At 40.1% G+C, this 27,375-nt stretch overlaps 1 protein-coding gene across 1 annotated transcript; it reads left to right on the top strand.

Annotated features, from left to right (window-relative positions):
- The first annotated feature begins 914 nt into the window (after positions 1 to 914).
- On the top strand, positions 915 to 24,425 carry Ppp1r2 (protein phosphatase 1 regulatory inhibitor subunit 2). Its single transcript, XM_021185146.3, has 6 exons — positions 915 to 1,339; positions 10,604 to 10,711; positions 14,726 to 14,803; positions 15,361 to 15,455; positions 17,534 to 17,701; positions 21,226 to 24,425. Exons 1-6 carry the CDS (start codon positions 1,215 to 1,217, stop codon positions 21,270 to 21,272), a joined length of 621 nt encoding a protein of 206 aa, XP_021040805.1. The 5' UTR covers positions 915 to 1,214; the 3' UTR covers positions 21,273 to 24,425.
- The last annotated feature ends 2,950 nt before the right edge of the window (positions 24,426 to 27,375 follow it).

Below are 27,375 nucleotides of genomic sequence, written 5' to 3'. Positions count from 1 at the left end.
CTGTCTAAGGTCCCAGAAGGCTAGGGTCTATCTGATGGCAGTGGCATGTCCATGTGCCTTAGTCTACTCTGGCTTGTCATAGGTCTCTGAGAGGTCTGATCAGGAGAGGGTAGTGGAAAATAGGTTGCACTGAGAATTTGAATCTATTAAAAATGGCTCCCCTGATTTCTGATGTCTTGTTGATCCTTGCTTTGTAGGGGCACCACTCAGGCCCTCCATTGCCCTACTGCCTTTGCCTTGTGGTTGTCATGGACTACTGATTTCGTGGAAGTGGTGGCTAGTTCTTTTCTGCCCATTGGCTTCTCCAGTGGTATAAAGAGGTTTTATTATTCAAATGCAGAATTTCTATGATATCATAAAAATGACTGTGGTTTCATAACAGACCTTTGAAAACCATCCCAATACTGATATTCTATGATTTTATAGTAGGGAGTTAAATTAGGAAGGACTGGGCGTGGTGGCACAGACCTTTAATCCTAGTACTCAGGAGGCAGAGGCAGGTAGATCTCTGTGAGTTCGAGACTGGCTTGGTCTGCATAGAAAGACCTTGTCTCAAATAAGAGAGAGAAAAGAGAAAATGATTACAAAGATTAAATAGAAATGTGAATTAAATGACTAATTGTTCAGTCAGCTAACATCTCTTATCTTTGTGGAGTGAGTCACCCGTGAGCCTCAGTTTTCTGTCATAAGACAGCAATATAAAAATGGCCTCATAGGGCGATGGGAGAGGGCTGGGCAGTATAAATCTGTAGTACAGTAGACAGCAGGTCTCTCACTGAAGGTTCACACACTTGTTGGGCTAGGACTGAGCCGGCCTAACACAGAGGAGGGGCGGGGCGGGGCGCGGAGGGGCGGGACGCGAAGGCCGGCTTTGTCCTCGCCCCGCCCCGCCCTAGATATCGCGAGAGGGCGGGCCGGGCTTGGCTTCGGCGTCCGCGTCGCTCCCGCGCTGGGGCACTAGGCCGGCCTCCTCCGCGGGCCGCGGGCTACTTTGCCGGCGGCGAAGGGCCGCCCGCCGCGCGGCGTCGGCTGTGGCGTTGCGGTCATTGTGTCGTGACGGAGACGCCGGTCGTGGTTTCCGCGGCAGCGGGTGCGGCTGCTTTAGCCCGGCCTGGGCTCCACGGCTGCCTGGAGGGTCTCTGCAGTGCCCATCCCTTCTCCTCCGGAACCCCACGCCAGCAGCGACCCTGAGCCGGCAGCCGGAGCGACCGGCCATGGCGGCCTCGACGGCCTCGCACCGGCCCATCAAGGGAATCCTGAAGAACAAGACCTCTACGGCTTCTCCCCCGGTGGTGCCCTCGGCCGAACAGCCCCGCCCGATCGTCGAAGAGGAACTGAGGTGAGTGAGGGAGAGCCGGGAGGCCGGCCTGGAAGCCTCGCCTTCCCGGAGGACCGGCGGCCGCGGGGAGCCGGCCTCAGCCCTGCCCCCCGGGCCGCGGGGTGGAGCGGGGCCGGAGCCGCCAGAGGCGGTGGCGTTTGTCGCGTTTTATTTTTTAAGTACATGTGCACATTTGAAGCCTGGCTTTTGAACTTCGTGTTCTTGGGAACGCTAAGGAATCAGATTGAAGTTTCAAAGCTTTAACTGTTAAGCTTTTATTATTTTGCCCATAGCCTAAGCCAAAGTAGGTAAAAGCCTTCGGCAAAAGGAGTTTCTTTTTTGCCCATAAATTTCAGTCTAGGTTCAGGCTAATGAGATCAAATTTTTTAAAAAAACAACCAGCAACAAACACATTTCTCCAATAGGCGCTTTACCGCCTTCATCTCTCAGTACCTGGTCTGTCATCTGCACTAAATGAAACCAAGTTTTAAAATCACTCATTTGTAGTTAGTGGAAAGTTACTATTGCTAAGTATTTTTGTACCTGCAGCTAGAGTTTGGGTCTAGTTTTGGATCCTGGTTTGCATATCTAAACGCAACACTTCAGAGAGAAGCAACTTGAGACATTGACATAAAGCGTTGTGTATTAGTAAATACCTGGAAACCGCCCAAGGTCCATTAGTGAGAACTGGTGAAATATTAATTATGGCACATTTGTATAATGGAACAATATACCAGTCTGAAAAACAGAGAGGTATCCTGGCTACAGAGAAATTACCCAGGGTTCAGTGTTCAGTGAAAATAATGTGACAGTACAATGTCTAGGGTATAACTAACTATACCAGTGGGTCAGACAGTAAGGGGGCCTTGAATAGTTGGGAGTTACTAAAAATATAATAAGTCTTGCATTCAGAAATAAGGCTTAAGAAAGGTTACTGGAATTTTTAGTAGAGGTACTAAAATGAGGATGCTGTGAAATCCTGACTATTAGAACCAGGGCACTCCTATATTACAGATCTAATTTGGAATTGTAAGAGTAACTAGCTGGAAACAAGTTTATGGGAAATTTGGAGAAAATCCCTTTTGCGGGTTCAACTTAGATTGTGTCTGGCAGAGACAACAACACTCCCACCCCCATTCTTTGAGTTTGACTCTTGACTTCCTTCACAGTTTTCCAACTGTACTTGGAGTAAACTGCCTTAAAGGGATTTGACGGGTTGTGGGTCATGGGAAAAACAGAATGCCAACACACAATAGCAAGATGAAGATCTGTAAGTTCAGAAGGCACTTAACTTAGTTTGAGTATTAAGCAGCAGGAACGGGGCCAGCTCTTTTCCAACTACCAAATGTCTAATTTTTCTGCGCCCTCTACTTCCACACATTCTCAGATTTGATGCACTGTAATCTAGAGCACCGTTCTATAGGTTAGCCTCTTCTGATTCCCATGCTTGCCTGAGATTTACATGTGGGTCCTGGGTTTGTTTTGTTTTTTTCCTCTTGGATGCCAGTGAATGAGACTGACTCCATTAGGTAAATTGCTTCTTCTGAAAGAGTTCCTGGCAGGGCAGATTCACTTCAAAAGGATTTTATAAGCTAGTTGACTGACTGCCTTGAGTGTAGCAGCCCTAGTTCACCGGCACTACCAAACTAACTCATTAAAGTTACTGATGTGTGTGAGGTTCCAACTGGTAAAAGATAAGCCTTTTCATAATCAGCTGTTGAAAAATTGTAAAGCAAAGAAATTATAGCACTGACACTACGTTATTGTATATGTGTAGTTGCATATACAAGTCCCTCGGTTTGATCCCCGACATGCAAAGGGAAGGGAAAGGAAGACACACACTGTATAAAGTATGTGACGTACATGTATCAGAAGGACAATGCAACTCATCCTTTTGTTCATGGAGTTCAGGAATGTATTTAGTAGTTATAACTAATAGTGCGAGAGCTGCAAACAGCGAGCAGAGCCTTGCCACAGTGGACCCTGCTGACAACAGTTAAACTCTCCTGCTCTGCTGATGGCTTTGAGCATCCACTAAACTACCTTCAGTATTGGTGTTTAGAAGGATTCCAGGAAGGAAATTCCCAAATAGAGAACCTGCAAGTAAAGTGAAATGTACCTTTTACATGCCTTTATCATGTAAAATGCAATGACTTCATCATTATCCCTCTCACCTGCCTGCACTTACTGGAGGGAATTATCTATAGCAATTAATTACAGAGAGTTGTCTTAAGGAAAAATTCAAACACATCAAATATGGCTTCATAATTCGTGCATACTCTATTGGTTGTAGTACTTAAAACTGAATATAGGGGCTGAAGAAGATGGCTCAATCGATAAAGCAATTGCTGGGCATGTGTGAGAACCTAGGTTTGACTACAGAACCAACGTAAAACCAGAGGAGAGCGTGCACATCTATAATCTAATCACAGAAGTTATTTATACAGGGAGATGGGAGGCAGAGACAAGAGAATCCTTGACTCCCAGAAGCTTGGGAAAAAAGATAGGGATGCAGTCTCAAGCAAAGAAGGGATGGATCTACACCTACACCCAGGGTTCTTCCCTCCTGCCCCCATACACACAGGTACAAAGGTTTGTTGATTTTTAAGGACAATGTATAGGTAAAGTGAGGTTTGTAAATTTTAGGTTGTTATTTCTAATAGTCTTTAGCATTTTGGTATTTTTATTCTTTTTTTTTCAAGGCTAATCAAATTGTTATTTGGAGATTTGTTTGGTTTTAGTGATTTATTGCCTTAAAAAAAAAATCTTACTATATAACCCAAGCTACCCTTGAAATTGCAGTTCCCCTGCCTTTACATCTAAAGATAAAGGACAACAGGCACATGCATCTTTGGCATATGCTCTTATTTTCTTCTTTTGATTGAATTAGTACTATTCCACTGAGTAGTTTCCTCAGATAACATTTGTCAGGTATTAGTTTTAGGGCGTTAATTAAAAATGGATAAACTCTGCCGGGCAGTGGTGCTTTAATCCTAGCACTTGAGAGGTAGACACAGACGGATTTCTGAGTTGGAGGCCAGCCTGCTCTATAGAGTGAGTTCCAGGACAGCCAGGGCTACACAGAGAAACCCTGTCTCCAAAACCCAAACAAACAAAAAAGCAAAACTGTGCTTTAAGCTGGATGTAGTGGTGCACGCCTTTAGTCCTAGCACTCTGGAGGCAGAGTCAGGCTTATTTCTGAGTTAGAGGTTAGCCTGGTCTGCAAAGAGAGTTCTAGGACAGCCAAGGGTGTTACGCAGAGAAACCATGTCATGAGAAACCAAAAAGAATAAAAAGATAAAAATTGCACTTGAGAGAGGGACAGTGGCCCCCACATATACTTTCAGCACTTGGGAGATGGGGAGATATGAGTGAGAATTCAGGGTCATCCTTAGCTGCATAGCCAGTTAAAGGCCAGTCTAGGCTATGTCTCTGTCTGTCTCTCTGTCTCTGTCTGACTGTCTCTCTCTCTCTTACACACACACACCCCCCCCCCCAAGGTGCTTGAATTCCACTGATATAATTTAAGATATAATTATGCTCTACTCTAACATTGTCTTTCTGTCTACTCAAGAATATGGAGTATTAAAAAGTCAAAGCTAATTAAAATAAAAAGGTTATTTCCTAAAACTTACCATTTGTTTGCTTTATTGTTAAGTCTTGGCTTAATTTTAATTGTGGTTTCAGGCTTCAAAGTCTTGAATCTTTATTTAAAAAGACAACTGTTTATTGAAGTGTGAAATTAAAAGTTAAATTCTGCCGGGCGTGGTGGCAGTCCCAGCACTCGGGAGGCAGAGGCAGGCGGATTTCTGAGTTCGAGGCCAGCCTGGTCTGCAAAGTGAGTGCCAGGACAGCCAGGGCTACACAGAGAAACCCTGTCTCAAAAAACCAACAACAAAAAAAAAAAAAAGTTAAATTCTTTGAAGCAAAACTCAGCTGGCCACTCTTGAGCACAGCCAAAAGTATGAAATATGCCAGGAGAAGCAGCAAGAAGTACTGGGAGGTCCTTGAGATGACAACATTGGAACCAACAAAGTAAAAGTAAGACGTACTGTACAGGACAAGATTTAAACAGTCTGCAAACCAGTCACCGAGAGGGAGGGCGAAACTGAAATTAGCAAGTGCCTTGGCCATCACAGGCTGTCATTTCCTGGTACCCTTAATTTTTGTCTGTGGAATTTGTGACCCAGAAAATGTCATGTAGTTCATGATGATATTTTAATTGAATTCAGGTTTGTTCCTTGGGTTTTGTTACTCTGCCACTCACATTAATTACTTTAAAATGGCAGGGATACTAATTTCCATGTACATTGTCTCTATTGACAGTTTCTTCTTTTCATTTGCTTTCTACTTAAGAATTAGCAATTTTGGGGCCTGTATTCTTAATTTTAGTGTCCTGCTCCCCATTTTCAAGATAATCTTTCTTGTATTTGAATGTGAACATTTCTAAGATTTCTTTTCCTCATTATTTTGTACTAAGGAAATGAAGGTTAGTATAACTTTGAATTCCATTTAAAGTAAAACATAATAAATGCAAAACAGACAGGAAAAAGTTAGGATTCAGATGTATTGTAGTTATAGATCAGGTCAATTCAACTTTTATGTGTAATGTGCTTTGCATTTGCTGTGCAAAGGATGCAAACAATTCCGACATGTAAAGTAAGTCGCGTCGTGTTATTAGATAATGAGGGATACACACAGAACAGCCGTTACACACTACTTTATCCTCAGCAAGTTAGAAAAGCACAAATACCCAGCCACAGCCATGGTTTGGTAATTATTGGTGGCATTATACACAGTCTTCTTCACACAAAATATTTTTGTATGCCAAATATAATAGCCCACACCTAGAATTGCATCTGTTTGGGAGGCTAACACAGGGATCACTTGAATCTATAAGCTTAAGACCAGTGTGGGCAGCACAGTAAGAACCCTTCTGAAAAGAAGGCTCTCTTAGCAAGTTATCCTAAAACCATTAGCAAGTAGCATATATGAAGATACGTGTTTCTACCGTCTTAAATGTGTTAGATTACATCTAAATACCTAACATTATCTAACTTCTAGCAAAAAGAAGATAAAGTATCTTATTATGATATATATAGCTTATATCAGTATAAATGTGCTTTAAAATATATATATATATATATATGTATATATATATATATCACATCATTTTAAGATACAGAGTAGAAAGAAAATGCAAAAAAAAATCCAAATTATTAGTGGTTTAGAGTACTAGGATTATACTTACTACTTTTATTGGTTTTGTTTGTTTGTTTTTGTTTTCCAGACAGGGTTTCTCTGTATAGCCCTGGCTGTCCTGGAACTCACTCTGTAGACCAGGCTGGCCTCGAATTCAGAAATCCACCTGCCTCTGCCTTCCAAGTGCTGGGATTAAAGGTGTGAGCCACCACTGCCCAACTACTTTTATTCTTAAACTTAAGAAAATGTAGCCGGGCGTGGTGGCGCACGCCTTTAATCCCAGCACTCGGGAGGCAGAGGCAGGCGGATTTCTGAGTTCGAGGCCAGCCTGGTCTACAGAGTGAGCTCCAGGACAGCCAGAGCTATAAAGAGAAACCCTGTCTCGAAAAACCAAAAAAAAAAAAAAAAAAAAAAAAGAAAATGTAATTTGGGGGGCTGGAGAGATGGCTCAGTGGGTAAGAGCACCCGATTGCTCTTCCAAAGGTCCAGAGTTCAAATCCCAGCAACCACATGGTGGCTCACAACCATCCGTAACGAGATCTGGCGCCCTCTTCTGGAGTGTCTGAAGACAGTTACAGTGTACTTACATATAATAAATAAATAAATCTTTAAAAAAAAAAAAAAGAAAAGAAAATGTAATTTGGGACTAGAGAGAATGACTCAGCAGTTAAGAGCACTGGCTGCTATTCCAGAGGGCCTGGGTTCAATTCCTAGCATTCACATAGCAGCCCACGACTGTAACTCCAGTTCCAGGGGATCTTACACCCTCCTCACACATACATACATGACATATATGCAGGCAAAGAAAGAAAGAAAGGAAGGAAGAAAGAAAGAAAGAATGAAAGAAAGAAAGAAAGAAAGAAAGAAAAGATAAAATAAATCACTTTAAAAAATTTTAAGTAAAGCCGTGCGTGGTGGTGCACGCCTTTAATCCCAGCACTCGGGAGGCAGAGGCAGGCGGATTTCTGAGTTTGAGGCCAGCCTGGTCTCCAAAGTGAGTTCCAGGACAGCCAGGGCTACACAGAAAAACCCTGTCTCGAAAAACCAAAAAAAAAAAAAAAAAGTTAAGTAAAAAAAGAAAATGTGATTCTTGTTTGTGTTCTACATTTTTCTTTCTGTTATTACCTTGCAAAATAAATTTACAGAGAGTTGATTTTACTTCCCTCATATTAGATAATACACCCTTAAACTCCAAATATCCACCTAAGTTTTGGGAGTTGGGATGGGGGAGAACGCATGCCCCTGTTGGTCTCACAGTTTTCAGTAGTTCATTCTTACCTTTCACCCTTCTGAAGTATATGACCAGTTGCTCTTGTTTCTACTAGCTTCCAGAAGATTTTCCTATTTCCATCTGTCAACAAAATGCTGGGGTTATAGATACCTGCGACTATTTCTTTTTAAATGAGTTCTAGACGTTGAATTCAGGTAGCTAAACTTAACAGAGTTAGTAATGCTTTAGACACTGAGCCATCTCCTTTGTTCCCAGAACCCGTGTAAAAAGGCATAGTGAGATGGAGACAGGAAGGAAGCATAAATGAATTATTTTTTATTAGTAGTATTTGATTGTTTTTCTGCTTTGATTTTTTTTTTTTTTTAGTTAAAGTTATTTTAGATTTTTTCATTTTTGTTTCTCAAGTATATGAATGTTTTCCCTGCATGTATATTTGTATATCACATCTGTAACCTGGGGCTTGGATTACCTAAACCTGGAGTTTCAGGTGTGAGCTGCCATGTGAATCATGTGGATGCTAGGAATAGAACCTGGGTCCCCTGGAAGAGCAGCAAGTCCTCTTAACCCCTGAGCCATCTCTGTCTTAGTCTGTATTGTGGGCTTCCTTGGAATTTGTCCATAAACAGACTGAATTATTTGTTCCTAATGATTTCTAAACAGAAAGTACCTATTTAGCAAAACAAAATTTCTGAAAATGTAGATTTAGCTAGAAGTAGAAAGTCAATTTAATTAAGTTTTTAAAATATTTGTTCTTAAACTGGAGATGGCTCAGAGTGAAAGCAGTTCTATCCCTTGATCCCACATGAAGGTGGAACGAGAGAACAGACTTCTTCAGCTTGTCCTCTGACCCTACACATTAGCTCCTCCCATTCTAGATACACAAAGTCATAATAATTAAAGACCCGCCAGCCTCTGCCTGTTGAGTATTGGGATTAAAGCTTGGCTCCAGCACAAAAGCAATTGAAACTTATTTTCTAAACTCAATTCTCTACTATGCTAAGTGAAATTTTGCTTTAGAACTTTTTAACCCAAGATTTTAGATTTTAAAATCTTAAACATTTTTATACTCACAAGCGTGTGTGTGTGTGTGTGTGTGTGTGTGTGTGTGTGTGTGTACTTACACAGGTATTACATGCAATACTCTTGGAGGCCAGAAGACCGCATTGAATCCTCTGAGCTGGAGTTACAGATGGTTGTGAGCCATCCACTATGAGGATGATGGGGACTGAATTTGGGTCATTCTTCACAAGGACAAGTCTCTTCACAGTTACAGAGCCTGTTCCCTGCCATACACATTGTTTGTGTTTGCATGCTGTTTTGTAATTTGTTTCATGGACATCATTTTAGCTGACTCAGCGATTCCTGAGTTCTGTTCCTGAGGCTGGATAGTCTTATCACTGTAGGACGAGGATAACAGAAATCTCTTGGTTTCTTGCCCCAAGGTTACTATTAATGTGGTGTGGTGTACGCCTGTAATCCCAGCACTCAGGAGACAGAGGCAGGTGGATCTCTCTGAGTTTAAGGCTAGCCTAGTCTACAGAGCAAGTTCCAGGACACAGGGCTTGCACAGAGAAAAACCAAAAAATAAAATGGTGTGATAGAAGGCCATAGGTCTGAGGAAATGAGTACTGTTAAATCAAGTTCTTCATACCCAGTCTAACTCAATTCTAACCCAATTAATGAGTATTAGTGGCATTTTAATTTGGTTGGCTGAAAATTGAGAAGAACCTCCATATGAGATGGATTCTGAAAAACAAAGCATTTGAAATATTTTTCTATGCCTAAACATAATGGCTCATGTGTCACAGACTTTGGTTTATTACAAGCTTGTAAGATTTTCCTGGTGGAAGAGATTTTGAGCTGTAGTTTCAAGCTTACTTGTGAGTATCTGTGCCAGTTTTTACCTTTGAAGAAATTAAGGGTGAGACTGGAAAGTTGTACTCAAAATGCTTAGTTAGCCGAACAGTTAACTGGCCTTTGAAAAAGAGATTTTGACAAATGCTACAACATGGACAGACCTTTAAGACAGTGTCTTAAGTGAAGTAAGCCAGGATAGACACTATGATTTCACTTGAATGAAGTACCTAGAGTGTCAGATTCATAGAAAAAGAGGATGATGGTTGCCAGGGCCTGGGGTGAAGGGGTCTTACTGTTAAATAAGTGTTGAATTAATACATGCAAATGCTGTAAAGATTCTGAAAATGGAACTCTATTAACATTCAAGTAAACTGAATATTCTATTTCTTAGCAAACTTACTTTCTAGATTTAAAAACAAAACAAAAAAACATAAGCTATAAGCCAGGTATGATGGCACACCTTTAATTCAAGGGCTCAGGAGACAGAGGCAGGCAGATCTCTGGGTTTCAGGACAGCCAGGGCTACACAGAGAAACACTTGTCTCAAAAAAATTTAAAGAACAAAACAAAAAACAACCCAGCTGTCATTTTTGTGATCTTAGCACTATCTGAACTTAATAAGGTTTTATTTATTAAGGAAAATTTCATAGCAGTGTATGGTATCATACACTGACAGAGGCAGGCAGCTCTCTGAGTTGAGGGCCAGAATGTTTTACATAGCAAGTTCGGGGTCAGCCACTCCTACATAATGAGACACTGTGTGTGTGTGTGTGTGTGTGTGTGTGTGTGTGTGTGTGTGTGTGTGTGTGAATACGCAGATAACTATTAAGATAGAACAGTAAGATAGACTTTTATTTCAATTGTTACTTTTTACTTTTGTAGGCCAGTTAAAGTCTAAGTATGTCATTTATTAGTGTTTGGAGTGTCTGATACGAATTATGAAACTTTGTTTTTAATATGGATACTAAATGCTCTTTTTTTCTTTTTAATTTCAGTAAGAAGTCTCAGAAGTGGGATGAAATGAACATCCTGGCAACATATCATCCCGCTGACAAAGACTATGGCTTGATGAAAATAGACGAGCCAAACACCCCATATCACAAGTACGTGACGCACAGTCTTTCTTTGGTGGCTTATTTCCATTTCCTAGTGATAACATTTTCTAAGTAGCAGATACGTTAAATCTGTCGTACAGTTCTTACTAGAGTGCTAGTTGATGATCTACCCGAATCCATTTTTGCGAATACTCTAACTTCCCATTATTGCTGTGTGAATGTTTATTACACCTAGATGGTTGTTAGCTGCTGATACACACTAATTCCCCCTCATTCTTTTCATTGCTCGTAGTGTATATGTATTATCATGTGTGAAGGTGTCTGAGGAGGCTACAAGCCAAAGTCAGATCACGGGGAGCTGGAGTAGAGGTGGTGAGAGCTGCTTGGTTGAGCGCTGACCAGTCTCAGGCCCTGGTGAGCAGCAAACGCTTTTGACGGCTGAGCCATCTTTCCAGCTCCAAGTTCTTTTTGAAAGGAAGATGAGGTTTTTAGTTCCCTGAGTAGAAAGCAGAGGCTTTCTTTGTTTATGGGCGAGGGGGAAGCTATATAGAAGTTTTGTGGTTTTATTTTATATGATTCTGTAGTTCTGATTTGTGTTTTGGATATGTTAAGTCTCAGAATTTTTATTTATTTTGAGATACGAACACACATATTTTGGGCTGACCTGGAATTTACCATATAGTTCAAGCCGACCTTGAAGCCCTCTGGCTTCCTCCTGCGTGCTAAGGGCATGAGCCACAGTGTCAGAATTTTAAAAATAATTGTGAAGTAATACTATCGAGCAGTAACCAAAAAGAGACAAAAATAATAAACACTAAGAGACAGTACAGATTCTAAGTAGGTAGAACACTTAATGGAGATTATGACTACATCTGTAAATCATGTGCATGTTTTTGTTTTGTTATGTTTTGTTTTATAATTTTGTTGGCAGGATTTCATGAAACCCAGGCTAGCCTTGAGTTTGCTCTGTAGCTGAGGATGGTTTTGCTTTTCTGCTCTTCCTTCCTACATCTGTAATCCTGGAACTACAGGACTATGCCCAGTTTATGTGTTACCGGGGGCTTTGTAAATGTCAGGTGTGAGTTACATCAACAAAACAAGGCTATCTTTTAAATTAACGGGATAATGTGATGCTAATAAAAACAGTACAAATACACATAAAAATGTTAAAGTCCTTGACAGGAAGAAAGAATGAAACAGAAGGTGCAGATAATGAAACTGAATAATAATAATGAAATTTGAGAAAAGGAGTAAGTGAAGTGTTTATACCCTTTTTTTCCTATTAATTATAGGGTAATTAAAATATATATCTCAAACCCTGTATCAAACCAGAATCCAAAGTCAGGATTTTCATCTTAAAGAAAATCAGCTTTTGTCAGTCAGCTTTTAAAATTTGCATGAGATTGGTTTTGTTTTGTTTCTTTTTTTCTTTTTTTTTTTTAATTTTTAAAATTTTTTTTAAAGATTTATTTTCTTATATATATATATATATATATATATATATATATATATGAGTACACTGTAGCTGTACAGATGATTGTGAGCCATCATGTGGTTGCTGGGAATTGAATTTAGGGACTATGCTTATTCCAGCCCCACTCACTCCAGCCCAAAAATGTATTATTATATTTAAGTACACTGTAGTTGTCTTCAGACACACCAGTAGAGGGTGTCAGATCTCATTACGAATGGTTGTGAGCCACCATGTGGTTGCTGGGATTTGAACTCAGGACCTTCTGAAGAGCAGTCAGTGCTCTTAACTGCTGAGCCATCTCTCCAGCCCTGTTTTATATCTTATAAAATATTTTATTTAACAATAACAAAAATGTTCTTTATAGAAAGATCATGTTAAACTAAGAGTGTAATAAACTTAGTGCACATATTAGTTTATATTCTTTAATATATACACACAATTCATTTGTAATGTAGAATTTTCTGTTGAACATTACTATAAAAGTAAAAAAAAAAAAAAAGGGCTGGAGAGATAGCTCAATAGTTAAAGAGCACTGACTGCTCTTCCAGAGATCCTGAGTTTAATTCCCAGCAACCTCATGGTGACTTACAACCATCTGTAATATAATCTGATGCCCTCTTATGGTATCTGAGGATAGTGACAGTGTACTCATATACTTAAAACAAAATAAATCTTTTTTTTTAAAGTCAAAAAATTATATTTCTTATACCCTGCTCTGCTCAAATCCTAAATGTTCTTGGGATTAGCTCACCTTTCCATAGATAAATGTATAAACCAGCAGGGCTTCACACACACACGTATATGTAGTTGAGTTCATAAAATTCCTTCAGTGGCTTGAGAATTGAAGCTGCTTACTTTTATAATACACAAGAGCAAAATTTTTACTAGCTATTTGTAGGAAAGCTAATTAACTTTAAAATCTTACTAATTAGGGCTTTAGGGTCTGTATTACTTGCTTTCATATTGTTGTGACCAAGTACCTGGCAGAAAAAAACATGAGAAGGATTTCTATTTTTCTTGACTCATGGTTTCAAAGGATCATGGTGTCTGTCCATGGTTGCTTGACACCATGTCCTTGGAGTAGAACTCCATCACAAAGGGAATGTGTGTTAGAGAATTTTTTAAAATATTTTTGTTTTTTGAGAATTAGATAAATTTTGATCATAGTCTTTCCCTTAAGTTCTCCCAGATTCTCCCACCTTCCCACTCGTCAACTGCATGTGCTTTCTTTCTTTAAAAACAAAAACAAAAAGCAAATCAGTAGAGACCAGTGACCTTTTTCCTCCAGCTAGGTCCTTCCTTCCTTGCACAAATCTCTAGCAATGCCATCCTAAATCCTGTGAGGGGTTCATCTGTTGATTGACCAGAGCCCACATGATCTGACACTCTGCGAGTGTGGCCACACACACCCAGTACTGTGCTTTACTCATCCTCTAGGCACTCTTGCTTCCCGATTCTTCTCTCCCATAGATTTGTTAGTGTATCAGCTAGTCAGTGAGATAATCAGAGGGATATGAAAAACTATATATAAGCCCACCAGAAATCTCAGAGTAGGAGAGAGAAGCGAGTGTGCAATGAGCACTCCTAATTCTCACTGTGTTTAGGGATTAATCCTGGATCCTCGGGAAGCTCTTGGGTTTGCGGGGGGGGGGGGGGGTCAGAGTTCCACAAAGGAGAGGTCACTTGGCTTCTGTTTCTTTGCATTTCTTTTTTTTTTTTTTAATTTTTTAAAGATGTATTTATTATTATACATAAGTATACTGTAGCTGTCTTCAGATGTACCAGAAGAGGGTATTAGATCTCATTACAGATGGTTTCATGGATGGTTGTGAGCCACCATGTGGTTGCTGGAATTTGAACTCAGGTCCTTTGGAAGAGCAGTCAGTGCTCCTACCCGCTTGGCCATCTCTCCAGCCCTTTCTTTGCATTTCTTAATCCAGTGAAGTTGGCAGTCAGAATTAACCACCACAGGATCTAAGTTTATTTTTCCTACTCTTTGTGCATTTAGACCATTTCTTTCTTAATGGTGATCTATAAGTGCAGATTCTAAACCAGCTCAGCATTCTCGGTGCCTATTGCTAAGTTGAGGCCAGCTGGGGACATAGCAAGACCGTTCCCTCAGAAAAATAACACTTAAGACCATCAAATGGGTTATTTTGTAGTATTTGTCAATCTGTTTCATTGGATACAAAAATTTATCTAGAGAAAATTATTTTTTTCTAAATAATTTGAGTTTTCAGTACTTTGTGATTGCTTTTCTCCTCTCATTCTTTCCCCCTCTTGTTAAACTTACTTTCTTCTTATTGCTGAGGATTGAACTCTAGGACCTTGTGCATGTCTGGCAAGGACTCTACCTACCACCGAGTTACCTTCCTAGCCCATTCTTAAGTCTCTAACTACGGTATCTAATACAAACTGTTTTAAAGTGAAATCTCAAAGATGACAGCAAACCTCTAAATAAATTGTAATTTTAATTAAATAGTACAATTGTATTTTCAATCTTGATTTTCTAGCAATTTAATTTTATTTCATGTATCATGTATCCGTTTTAACAATGTGCATGTTAATAGAAATGCTTGTTGTTCTAGTATGATAGGTGACGATGAAGATGCCTATAGTGATTCAGAAGGCAATGAAGTCCTGACTCCAGATATCTTAGCTAAGAAGTAAGTATGCACTGCCCATAGGGAGTTTTAGCTGTGCAAAGCTAAAACATTTGCTAGTGTGCTGCTTGTACATTTGTAAATGAAGGACTAAGCTTATCTCGGATTGGGGGTTTACTGACAGTTGAACCCAGGGCTACATGTTAAATACTTGCTCTACCACTGAGTAAGATCCCCAGCCCTTAACTAGATTTTTTTTCAGGTTATTACAGTCCACAGTTAATATCAATCCACACAGGAAGTGGGAAGATTACAAATACCTGAAAACTTGAATCTATTTTTCTCTGTGTGATGGTGCTATTTGTAAATATCCTACATGGTAAAGATGGGAGAACAGCAAATATAAGTTACTGCTATTGATGGATTTCTCGCACCCACTCTGCTATCCTTGCTGTTTACCGTCTCTGCATCCCTTCCTACTTTTTCTTACTTTGTCTTCATCAGTTACATATAGTCTGTTTATTGATCATTGGGGACATTATCATGACTCAAGTTAAATGAGTCATTTAAATAGTACAAGTATCTCAGTTACTAATGTCTCCCTAAATATTATTCCGTAGATTAGCTGCTGCTGAAGGCTCAGAGCCAAAGTATCGGACTCGGGAGCAAGAAAGCAGTGGAGAGGAAGATAATGACCTCTCCCCTGAAGAGCGAGGTAGGTTATTCAGTCAGCTGCTTTTAGTGTGGTGCTAGTCATCTTTATTTGCATGATTGAAAAATTACCTTCATATTGGAGAAGTAGTGGGCAGGAAAGTAGAAAGCAATAGAAAATGGATTCTACATGTGTGAATTTCTTATGTAATAGTGTTTCCTTCCTGATTTGAAGAACTTCAGGTGGAAGAAATATTACCATCTTCCGAGTATTTGCAAATATCCCTTTCTTTGTGTTTTTTAACTGACTGATAAAAAATAGATATTTGGTAAATACTTAAAAAATTAATGCTTTTTGTATCATTTAGTATTTGAATGATCTTCAAGTGGGTAGATTGCCTTGTTGGCTGTGCCTTTTCTGTTTTAAGGTTGTAATAATGCAGGGCTGGGATGTAGTTCAATTGGGAAAGTGCTCACCTAACATGCACAGAGCCCTGAATTTGAGCCCCAGCATCAAAGAAACTGTATTGTCTATAATTTCAGCCTAGAGAGGCGGCAGCAGGAAGATCAGAAGTTTACCCTTATTCTCGATTATGTAGTACAAGGTCATCCCAAGCTACTTGAGACCCTGTGTCGAAGAAAACAAAACAAACAAAAACAGTGAAGTGTATCCAGTGAAACAAGATGATAAAATATAGAATGAAATCTGTATAGGTCCTGTGGAAAACAGAATCTTAGAAGAAAAGCTAGAGAAGTGCTCATTACAGAATGAAAGAGGTTCTTGTGGTCCAGACAGCACCTGCATAGTTAAGACGTTCCTGCTTATGTGGGTTTTTGTTTACATGGAACCCTGGCCATATAGGAATATGTTTTATCTTGCTGGGTTTTATACTTTTTGAGCCATGTGAATATATTATCTTTTCAAGATAAAATTAGGTCAGAGACCTTTTCTGGGAGACCTGAGTTCAGATCCCACAATCCATGTCATATGGGTCAAAGCTGCTGATATCTCTAGCCTCAGGCACTTGCACAGGCTTGTGTGTGCACATGTATGAACTCACTCTATGACCAGAACTCAGACATCTACCTGCCTCTGCATCCTGAGTGCTGGGATTATAGGCATGTGCCACCACTGCCTGACTAAACAATAAATCTTTAAAGTATATAAAATACCCAGGTGATCATTAGTATCTGCAGGTATTGAACTTGTACGTTCAAGCAGCAATGATTTAGAAATATTGAAGGAAGAAAAATGAGTCCGTGTGTCAATGATAGATATGTCAGAAGAGGACGTCAGATCACCTTATAGATGGGTGCTGAGAATTAAATTCAGGACCTCTGGAAGAGCAGCCAGTGCTCTTAACCACGAGCCATCTCACCCAGTGAAGTTCTTTTAGTAAAATGTAGCAGCTGTATTAAATTGTCACTAATTATGTTTCTAGTCATGGCAGTTTTTTAATCATGAGGCTTTTTCTTAGTGAAGCATGGTATACACACACCTGTTTCATCAATTTGTTCGCACACTATTCATTCTTTGCCCAAATGTGTGTGCATGCTCAGGTGGAGGGCAGAAGACAGCCCCCTTCTGCCATGTGCCAGCTCTGGTGCAGTCCTGTAGCATTTGGGAGGCTGAAGCATCAGGAGATGTAGGTCATCCTGGGCTGCATAAAGAACCCTGGGGTACAGGGGATGGTGCATGGAAATGAGAGTACATTCTGCATAGCTCTTGACCCAGAATTAACCAGCTAGTTTTTGGATCTTGTTTGTGTGTGTCTTCAGGCTTTGTGCATTCTTCATACCTACTATTATAATTTAGCTTTTGCCTCCCATTCAACTATTGCTGGAAAGTTTTCTTCTGTCTTTAAATTTTCCTCCCAAAATTTCTAATGATTGATGATGTATACTTGAATCATTTAAATAAAGCAAAACTAGCAAGATTTTTATAAGGTAAATATTTTAGATTTTGTAGGCTGTATGGTCTTACTACAAACTACCTGACTGCCATTGCACACAAAAACAGTCATCTGCGGATAGAAACATTTAAATGAATTTGTGTAACTATTATACAGCAAATTTCACTCTCAGAACAGGCCTGCCCCAATACCCCAGTGGAGACCTTCTAAGTTTTCAAATCTTTTATAGAAAAGAAGCGGCAGTTTGAAATGAAAAGGAAGCTTCATTACAACGAAGGACTGAATATTAAGTTAGCCAGACAGTTAATTTCAAAAGACCTACATGATGATGACGAAGATGAAGAAATGGCAGAGACTGCAGATGGAGACAGCATGAATATTGAAGAGTCAAATCAAGGTCAGATGCCCTAACCTGAGCCTGAGCCTGAGCGTCTTAGTGCCTAAGACGGTGCTTCCTCTGCTTAGCTTGTGGGAACTCCCGCAGGACACTCTGCTGATTGACTTTACTGTGGCAGTGTTTCTACAGTTTCAACATAAATGTTATGCATAACCGTAACTTAAGACTGTATGCTATATGGTGGGTTGTTATTGCTGTTTTCTCTCATCCTTTACTTGGCGTTAAGTAAGTAAGGGTTTTAGTTTGATTATATGAAGTCATATTTTATTTAACAAGAAAATCTAAATTAAAGCTTAAGACTTTTTACCTGTTTTTTTTGGTTGTTGTTTGCTTTTGCAGTTGAAGATTAAACCAGGGCCTCACACATGGTATTAAAACTGAAAGGAAATTGTTTTGCTTTGTTTTTTGTGGGTTTTGGTTTTGGTGAGATGGTCTTATACCATGACACAGGCTGGCCTTACTGGTGTGAAAAACACTAGCCACCATGACAGTTCTTTACTGCATTGACAGTTATTTTGAATTTCAATTTCCTTTTTCTTTCTTTCCTTTTCTTTTTCTATTTTTAATTTAAATTGAGATAAAGCTAAGCTGTGTAGCCTCCAAGAGCTTAATTCCACCTCCCTTGGCTCTGAGTGCTGGGGCTCCAGGTACCCACCATCATGTCCAACGTGTCCAAGTCTTAGTTACTTTCTCCTAGGATATATTTTCTTTCATTTGATTTTGAGGTACAGGATCAAACCCAGGGCTTGTATATATCTACCACTGACGTGTATACCCAAGCCCCAATTTTTGTTCAGCTATTATTCTTTGTTTCACAAATGTGAGGCAGGTATGGTAGTATGTAATCTAGCACTAGTCTTGGCTGAAGGATTGCTACGAGTTCAGGCCAGCCTGACCTACAGAGCAAGGCCTGTCTCAGAAATGCAGTGCTTGTTCTACCCTACTATGGGAGATGGAGTGCATATTCTCTACTTTTACTTTATACTCATAAGCTGATGTTTTTTGTGGCATAAGATAATTCAATAATATGAGATAGTAAGTTATTTATAGTCTCATTATAGTGTTAGATTACAATATTTAACATGAACAAACTTCATCCTAGTAATTGTCATTTTTTTTCCTATTACTTTTTTTTTGTTTTTTTTTGTTTTGGTTTTGGTTTTTTTTGGTACAGGGTTTCTCTGTGTAGCCCTGGCTGTCCTGGAACTCACTCTGTAGACCAGGCTGGCCTCGAACTCAGAAATCTGCCTGCCTCTGCCTCCCAAGTGCTGGGATTAAAGGCATGGGCCACCACTGCCCGGCTCCTATTACCTATTTTTAGTTGATCAAAAATATGGACTGGGGTATACTCCAATGGTAGACCACTCACAAACATACAGTTTCCTATTTGTCCTGAAGTGTTTGTTTCCTCACCCCCTAAGTACTCAAGTAATAGCTCATATGCTTCATTCAGACTTTCACTTGCTGTCAGCTCTTAGCTATGGTGACAAGTTAGGAACATTCCTCATGTACTGCGAAGGTTTCTTACTCAACATAAGGATAAAGAGTAAAGGAAAAAAATCACACACACACACCTTCTCTTAATAGCTTTTTTTTTTTTTTTTTTTTTTTCAGAAAAACATTTCTAATTTGTTATTTGAGACTTTTGCATGTATTTTGGTCATACCCACTCCTCAAGTCTTCCCTCTAACTCTTCTCAGACCACTTCTAACCACTTCTCCTTCCATCATAATGTTCTCTTAACCCACTGAACCCAGTTACTGCTGCCTGTGTGTGCAAAAACTAAAGGGGGAGATATTGGGCTCCATTCTGATCCTGGCTTGGGCCTTGAGGAAAAACTTGAGCCTGTCTTGAGTTTTGAGACTGGTCTCAGTCACTTCCGTATTGAGGTGACTCAGCAAGTCCTGTTTGGCCTTGCCCCTGCCCTGCCATTGATGAGTAGAGCTTTGCAATTGGCCCTGTCAGTCACTCCATACACTCCATAATGCTTCCCTGCCTCCTATGTCATCTTACCGCACCAAAAATCCCTGTCCCTATGTTCTGAATTTATACAAATGAGAGGCTGATGCCATAGAGTTGAGTTCGACTGGAGCATGGGCAACATAACAGATCCCACATCTCTGAAGAAAACCGACTCTCCCCCAGCAGCCATGAGCTGTCAGTTACTCCTCTGCCAGAAGTTGGGGAATCTTGTGATTCCTCTCTTCCATCCGAACTGGAATTTTGACTGGGTTGATCTCATGCAGAAAACAGCTCTGCTTGATTCCTGAGTATAATGGCCCTGTCATGTCCAGAAGACACTGTGTCACAGCAGTCTTCCCCAGCTTCTGCTTCTTGCCAGTCTTCCTCCATGTTCCCTGAGCCTTGAGGGATGGAGACACATGCCCCATTCAAGGCTGAGCATCTCTGAGCATGCACTCTGCACACTGACCAGTTGTGAGTCTCCGTATTAAGCAGTCTCTGCTGTGTAAAGAAGCCTCTGAAATGAGGTCCAAGGCTGCACTAATCTGTGCCTAATAGCTCCTGAAAACACAACGGAGTTTTTGTCCATAGACGGTATATATAGATGTGCTTTCCCAGGTCCGTAGAGTATAATATTTGTATTAGCTCAGTTTCCAAGTCTTATGAAGTAGAAATTAAAATACCCTATCATAAGAGTATAACTTTCATGGCATCAAAACTGTGCATAAGGATGGGAACTGGACAGTAAGGGTTAGACAGGTTTCTTATCTTCTGCTCTTTGGATTTTTACTTCTTAACCAACCTTCAAAGCTTCCATGTTCTGTAAAACTTACTACTTTCCTTAATCTCTCCTGCCCTTCCTCTTTCCCCTCTGCTTCCTTCTTTTTGCTCCATCCCTCTGTTTATTTCTGTTTCCATAAATGGAGAGGTGTTTAGACTCTGAAGTTAGTATTTTACGGTTATCAGGTAAAGTGAATTTGTTTAGTGTCAGATAGCTGGAGCCAGAGCACTTAACTTTTCTCTTATGATTACTCACAAGGGCCCATTTGCCCTGTCTGCACAAGATATTCCTACTTTTAGAATATTTAATAGTATTTCTAGATTCTTTGAAATTAGTCTAATTTAGCCTACATCAGCAACATACCTTAATGGTTTATTATTTTATATTTGCATGTTACCCATACCAGGTTAAGAGTTTTTAAATTTAGGCAGTTCATTTCAGAGTTGATCATATTTTGGGGGTATTTTTGTTGTTTTTGCTATGATAAATACCTGAGGAAACTACCCAGGACGAGGATTGGGGCAGGGGGCCTCACATGTCTGAGGTTTCAGTCCCCGTGTGCTCAGCTTTGTCACTGTGGGTCTGTAGTGAGGCAGAGTGCATCATGGTGACCATGGAGGGCCAGGGCACAGCATAGCCACCGGGACAGCTCCACCACCTAAAGTTTCTAGTGCCTCTCAAGTACAATCAAGCTCTCAGCACACAAGCCTGTGGACATTTCATATTCAAACCAGAACAGCAAAGTATACTGATTTTTTTTCTCTCCCTTTTATCTTTGCAGGATCTACTACAAGTGACCATCTGCAACACAAATCACAAAGTTCGTAAAAGAAACATGTTCAGCAATGCAGTTGTTGTCAAATACAAACCTTGTTACTATACTACACTGCTTCTTGTTCTCTACAACTTGTGACTCATGTACCAAAATACACACCAGTTATATATTGCCAAGAATTAAGACCATAGAGACTGAGTAGATGGAAAATGCCTAATTAATACATATATTCTTGTGCCTCATATTTCACCACAAGTACAGTGTACTGTTAGTAGTCCAAAACTGCTTTACTTTTGTAAAAACACTGGTTAATTTGTATAAGATATTATATAGCTTTTTATGCTTTAGAGATTAAATAATATCATGGGGGAAACTAATTTATTTTTGTCACTTCTAGATGGTGGTACCTCTTATAAAATGTTTGGGGGTAGTTTGATGTTATTTCTTCTTTTAATCAAAAGCCTATTCACAAAGTGGGATATATAGATGGATAAATATTTAGGCTGAAAGAATTTAACTTCTATCTTTACCTTGTTTTGGCTAATTGAAAAGGTTTCTAATATTGTTCATTTTCTGATCAATGACCTTTAAAATTCCTGTTGATTTTCTTTGTGCTCGAAAGGAATAAAATCTTTTTATCCAAACTGGTTTCCCCCATTCCCACCTCCACACAAATAAATGTCCAGGTTAAAGTTGCACTGATACCTGCTCTGCTTGTCTTCGTGCTCTATGCAAACTTCAGGCAAAGTTTTAAATACCATGTGCTATCTTCATTTCCCTTTATTTATATACCTGTCTTAACCTGCTCTGATTTCCTGCTCCTGCTGCTGATACACATGCAGTTGTAATATTGTATTGTAGGATGGCAAAGGCTATTGGACGTGAGGAACTCTTCTTGCATATTCTGTCATCTGCTGCAGTAGTGACTTCTCACTTTGGCACCTGCTAGTTCTAATACATGAAGGAAACAGATCTAGTAGTAGCCATACTGTGGCAGGAAGGACTGCTTAGCAGCTTGATCGCTGTCCTCCTCTGATTGACAGCTTGGTCATTAAATGCCTGATATTAGTTCATTTGACATTAGACCTTAGAAAACAGTTAACTAAGGCATTTTTGCACGATGAGAGCATTGTATGTAATCAGAATACGATTGTTCTTGAGTGTGCAGACAGAATTATACCTGAACAGTTTTAAACTTAAAGATTCTGGGGCGTCTGCTTTAAAAACGGGACTACGACAATGCACGCTGTGGCAAATGGACAGGGCTCCTCTAACATGATAGAGGTTATGTGGGTCCCTGAAATGAAGCCTAGTTCCTGTGTGTCTTAGTTTAGTGACGGTTCCCTTTGTAGTTGTTTATTTGTATCGTAAGTTTTTGGTAGCACCAAATGAATCTGTTATATGACAGACTTTTAAAATAATTTCTGTATATTATATATATGAAATGGCTTTTATTGAACAGCTATCTTCCACTTTAAATTTCTGGAACTATCATGATGTCAAAATAAAAAAGTAGGAAGAGTCTTTGCTGTTAGAAGAATGTGCTTATTTTGAATGTCTTTCTTTTTTATGGGACTTTACCAGAGTAGCTTTGAATGTTAGTGCAGTATTCTAACCAAACGTTTTAGCCAGTGAACCGCTGATGTACACACTAAGCAATGTATACCTCATCTGTGTAAATTAAGCCTGTTTGTGGGATGTGGAAATTGACTGTATATTTATGTATGTGGATATGTTCATGTACCCAGATCTCTGCTTTTAGTTTTCTCATTTTGTGTTCTTTTCAAATTGTTTTTATCATTGTGTGTGTATGGGGGTTTGCCTACAGTGTGTGTCTGTTCACTGCTCATATGCAAAACCCGTGCAAAACTAAAGGAAGGTGACCATCACATGCCCTGGAGCTAGAGTTACAGACAGTTGTGATCTCCCCTTTGGGTAATAGGAGTTGAACCCAGGTCCTCTGGAAGAGCAGCCAGAGTTCTCACTTGCTGAGCCATCCCTCCAGCCCCTCCTCTGATTGTATACTTGGAAAGTTCCACCTACTCTTTATATATGTAGAAGTGGCCTATTTTACAGTGGAAAAAAAGTAAGACTTAAACATCTGATTCTTCGTGTTTTCTTTAAGTTCGTTCCTAAAACTTAAAATCTCAAGTAAGACTTTTGGTTTCACAAAGTTGATATTTACTTCAGAGGGATGTTCTAGGCCTAATAGCATGTCCGTAGGATTTTAGGTAGACAAATGCAGCTAAATAGAAAGTATTTCCTCCAGGGCATTGGGAAAATGGCTCTCTCAGTTGAGTGCTTGCTATGCAAACATGAGGGCCTGAGTGTGGATTCCCAGTACCCAGAAAGCCACATATGGTCATACATGTCTGTAATTAGAGAGGTAGAGACTGCTAGATCCCTGGAACGTGCTGGCCAGCCAACCTTGCTGAATCAGTGAGACCCTGTCTCAGAAAGTAGGCTTGAGAGTAATTGAAGAGGAAACAGCATCCTTCTGTGGACTCCCAAGAGCATGAAGACAGAGCATAAAATACTTCATCAGATTGTTAGTTCTAATTGACCTTGTACCAGACTGCTGAAAACAAGATGGGCTTTTAAAATCTTAATCATGGAGGGGGTGCTAAGCCTGTAAAATGGCTCTAGTGGGTCAAAAGGTTTGTTCTCCAGAAACATGGTGGGAGGGGGACCAACTCTACATGTACTCCATGGCATGAAGTCTGCCTGCTGGGGTGTGTGTGGGGGTGTGATGAGTGGTTAGTGGATGTGCACTTTTGTAAATGTTTCTTAAATTTCCCCCCCTTTGGAGATAGTTATCTATTACTGGTCTGTTTTAGCCACAGTAGATGAATTCTTACTATCAACTTTTAAATTACATCCCCTGCTTAACACTATTATATCACTTCCGTTTACTCATTAACCCATCACAAAATCAGTAGGGATAATAATTTAAAGCATGGACCACCTTAGTGTAAATGGAATGATAATGTAAGAGCAACTTTTTAAGTTGAAGGGTAGAGTAAAATGCTATTTCCCCTTAAACTTCCATTTTTAAATATTTCCCCTTTGTTGGCATGCACTAAGCATAGTATCATGTATATAATCTGAAATCGGCCCCCCTCTCTCTCTCTCTTTCTCATTTTTCAAAACAATGTTTCTAGAACTCAGAGATCCTAAGTATTGAGATTAAAGACATGTGCCCCCACTGCCTGTCTAAATTTTGTTTTCTTTTTAATTAGCTGTCACCATATTCCATAAACCAAGTGTTGTAGATACCAGGGTAGCTCTTGGGCAGTGTTGTAACTGATACCAGAAGCTGGGTGTGTGGTATTTATCTGTAATTCAACTACTTAGAAGGTTGAGCTGGAGGATCACAAGTTCAAGACTAACCTGGGTGACCCAGTGATCTATATCTCATGAAGAAAAAAGGGTGACGTGATAACTACCATTTTTTTTTATTTTTGATATCCTGTTTACTGTGGCCCAGCATTGTATTAGGCCCCTTCTAATTCTCAAAACTATAGAAAGCAGGCATTCTACCCTTTGCAGGTAAGGAAAATGTTCTCATTAAAGCTCTTCAGTTTCAGATACTTTGTGCCTGCAAAATGGCAGGTTTCAGCTACAGAGCTAACCAGAATTTCTAGTCTGTGATCCAGTTTTAGATACAGACCGCGTGTTTCTAGCACTTGTACCCTACAGCTAACTGTAGGTCATGGATGCATAAGGAGGAATGTTGCTCAAGTCGTTTTGAGGTTTTAGTTTGGTTTGGGTGGGTGTATGTGTTCTGAGGGGTCCAGATGCTCATTCTCTTGGGCATGGGTACATGAAGAGACCAGGGGTAGGCTGTGTCACTGCTCAGGGGCCACCCAAATTACTGACCTGGATCTGTCTCACAGTAGGGTTTCCTGGCCAGTGAACCAGGGTTTTGTTTTGTTTTGTTGTTTTTGTTTTGTTGTTTTTGTTTTGCTTTGCTTTGCTTTGTTTTGTTTTGTTTTTTCTTCATAGGATCAGTATTGTAAAGTCAGGTACCAAGCTGGTTTACAAAACCCAACATGTGGGATGGAGAGATGGCTCAGAGCTTAAGGGCAAGCAAGCACTTACTGTTTTTTCAGAGGAGCCAGGTTCAATTCCCAGCACCCACATGATGGCTCACAGCCATCTACAGTTCCAATCCCAGGAGCTTTTAACACTCTCCTAGCAGGCATACATGGTTTGCAGATAAAATATCCATATATATAAAATAAACATTCAAAACAACATGTAGCCAAACCCATCAATTGCCAGTGTGTCCCATCAAATTTTCATCCCACAGAATGTCCCATGAGAAGGATTTCCTTGAGCAAGTAAGCTTTGCACATGCTAAGTACTTTCTCCTCTACCTGCTAGGGAAATTCTCTATTACCATAGTGTAAGGGCTGGGGATACAGTGTAATGGTTGGACTCCTGTTTAAAGCCCTGAGTTCAATACCTAGAACCAAAGAAGAAAGCAAGCACAGAGGCTCCATAAGACCACGCATTCATGGTGTTACCTAGCTGTGGTGCTTGTACTTGGGAAGCCAAGGCAGAATTTCAAAGCCAGCCAGGGTTCGTGCAAAGATCCTACCTCAAACAAACTCAAGTTTTTGTTTTGTTGTTTTTTGGGGGGTTTTTTGGTTTTGTTTTGTTTTTTTTTTTTTGAGACAGGATTTCTCTGTCTTGGAACTCTGTAGACCAAGTTGGCCTCAAACTCAAGAGATCTACCTGAGTACTAGAATAAAGGCATATACCCACCAAATATAAATCTTGATTAAAGGAATTTGTTCAAAATGTAATTAACGTAGCACTTTTCAAATTCATTTTACAAAAGCCACCCAACCTTGTCTTATCAGGTAACATCCCAAAGAAGGGACTGGGCTGGACTAGACTTTATAGATGAATGTGAACTTGAGAGGAAAAGTTGGCTTATGTGTAATTTGCCAAGTGTAAGATTAATTTTCTAGAACTTAGGCAAGAAACTGTAAAATGAGTTTCTAGGCAGGAGGGGTGGTCACTGGGTGTTTATAAGCCATTGCAGTTCAATGCTGAGTGACTATTGCTCCAAGGTTTTCCAAAATGCCCTACCCATACCTGCCCATACTGATCAACTCTTGCATAACCAATCGGCTGATGGCATAAATGCTATTTACTCTGGGGACGCATAACACAGCCAGTGCCCACAGCTGGTGCTCCTAAGCCTGGCTACTTTGACTTTCAGCTCCTATATTTGAAATTTGTATTTGACTCATCTAGGTTTCTTTTTTGAGGCATTATTGGGGGAGGTAATGATGAGGCTAGGTAAGTGAAGGTGGAGTTGGCAACTGTTTAGTCATGATTTTATCACAGCTGCCCAACCTTACTGTCAGTGTGAGTCTGCCAAGCATTTCAGATGTTAGTAATGGGAGTGACTGAAATTGGAAGCGAACTTCTATAAACTATCACTCCCCTATTTAGTTCTTTCTGGATTGATGACAGACTGCGTTGACTAGAAATAGATTGTGCAGGCAGGAAAAAAAACAAAAAACAATTTTTTTTTTTTTTGGTATATCACTTGACCTGACTTTAAGCAAAAAACAAAAAAAGATTACCAAAAACTTCGCAGTATTTAAATAAAATGATTCAGTCAGAAAATGTTGCTAGTAAAGAGCTAACACACATGAGAGGAAGCATAGTTGCTATTCATACTCTCTCAAGTATTCCGTGCATAAGCAATTCCACAGAGTGTATTTTCTTCTCATCTCCCTGCAGAAAGAGACACTCAGTTGAAAGCTAAGCACTTTTTCTGGTGTCGTGCACCACGCCAAGCTAAATGGAGAAATATGGGTTTAAGACTCTTTCTCCTCTCTAAAGATTTCAAGCTTCTCTGTGCTTCGCTAAGGGAGGAAGAAGGAAGTGTTTCCTCGGGAGAACAAGGGCGGTGTGAGCGTTCACACGCCCTTCCCAGCCAGCTGATGCTTGCTTCCTGCTAGGACAGCTGGAGGGAGATGCTTCCTTCTGTTGGTTTATTCATTGTCCTTTGAGATAGAGTCTCATGTAATCTCAGCTGCTCTGGACCTTGCTGTATAGACCACGCTGGCCTCACTCATCGAGATCCCCCTGCCTCTGCCTTCTGAGTGCTGGGTTTAAAGGCCTGCGACACCA

The sequence above is a fragment of the Mus caroli genome, unplaced genomic scaffold (genome assembly GCF_978045245.1).
Source record: "Mus caroli unplaced genomic scaffold, Mus_caroli_1 scaffold_17, whole genome shotgun sequence".
In the NCBI taxonomy this organism is placed as follows: domain Eukaryota; kingdom Metazoa; phylum Chordata; class Mammalia; order Rodentia; family Muridae; genus Mus; species Mus caroli.
This window is presented reverse-complemented; position numbering and strand designations above follow the sequence as displayed.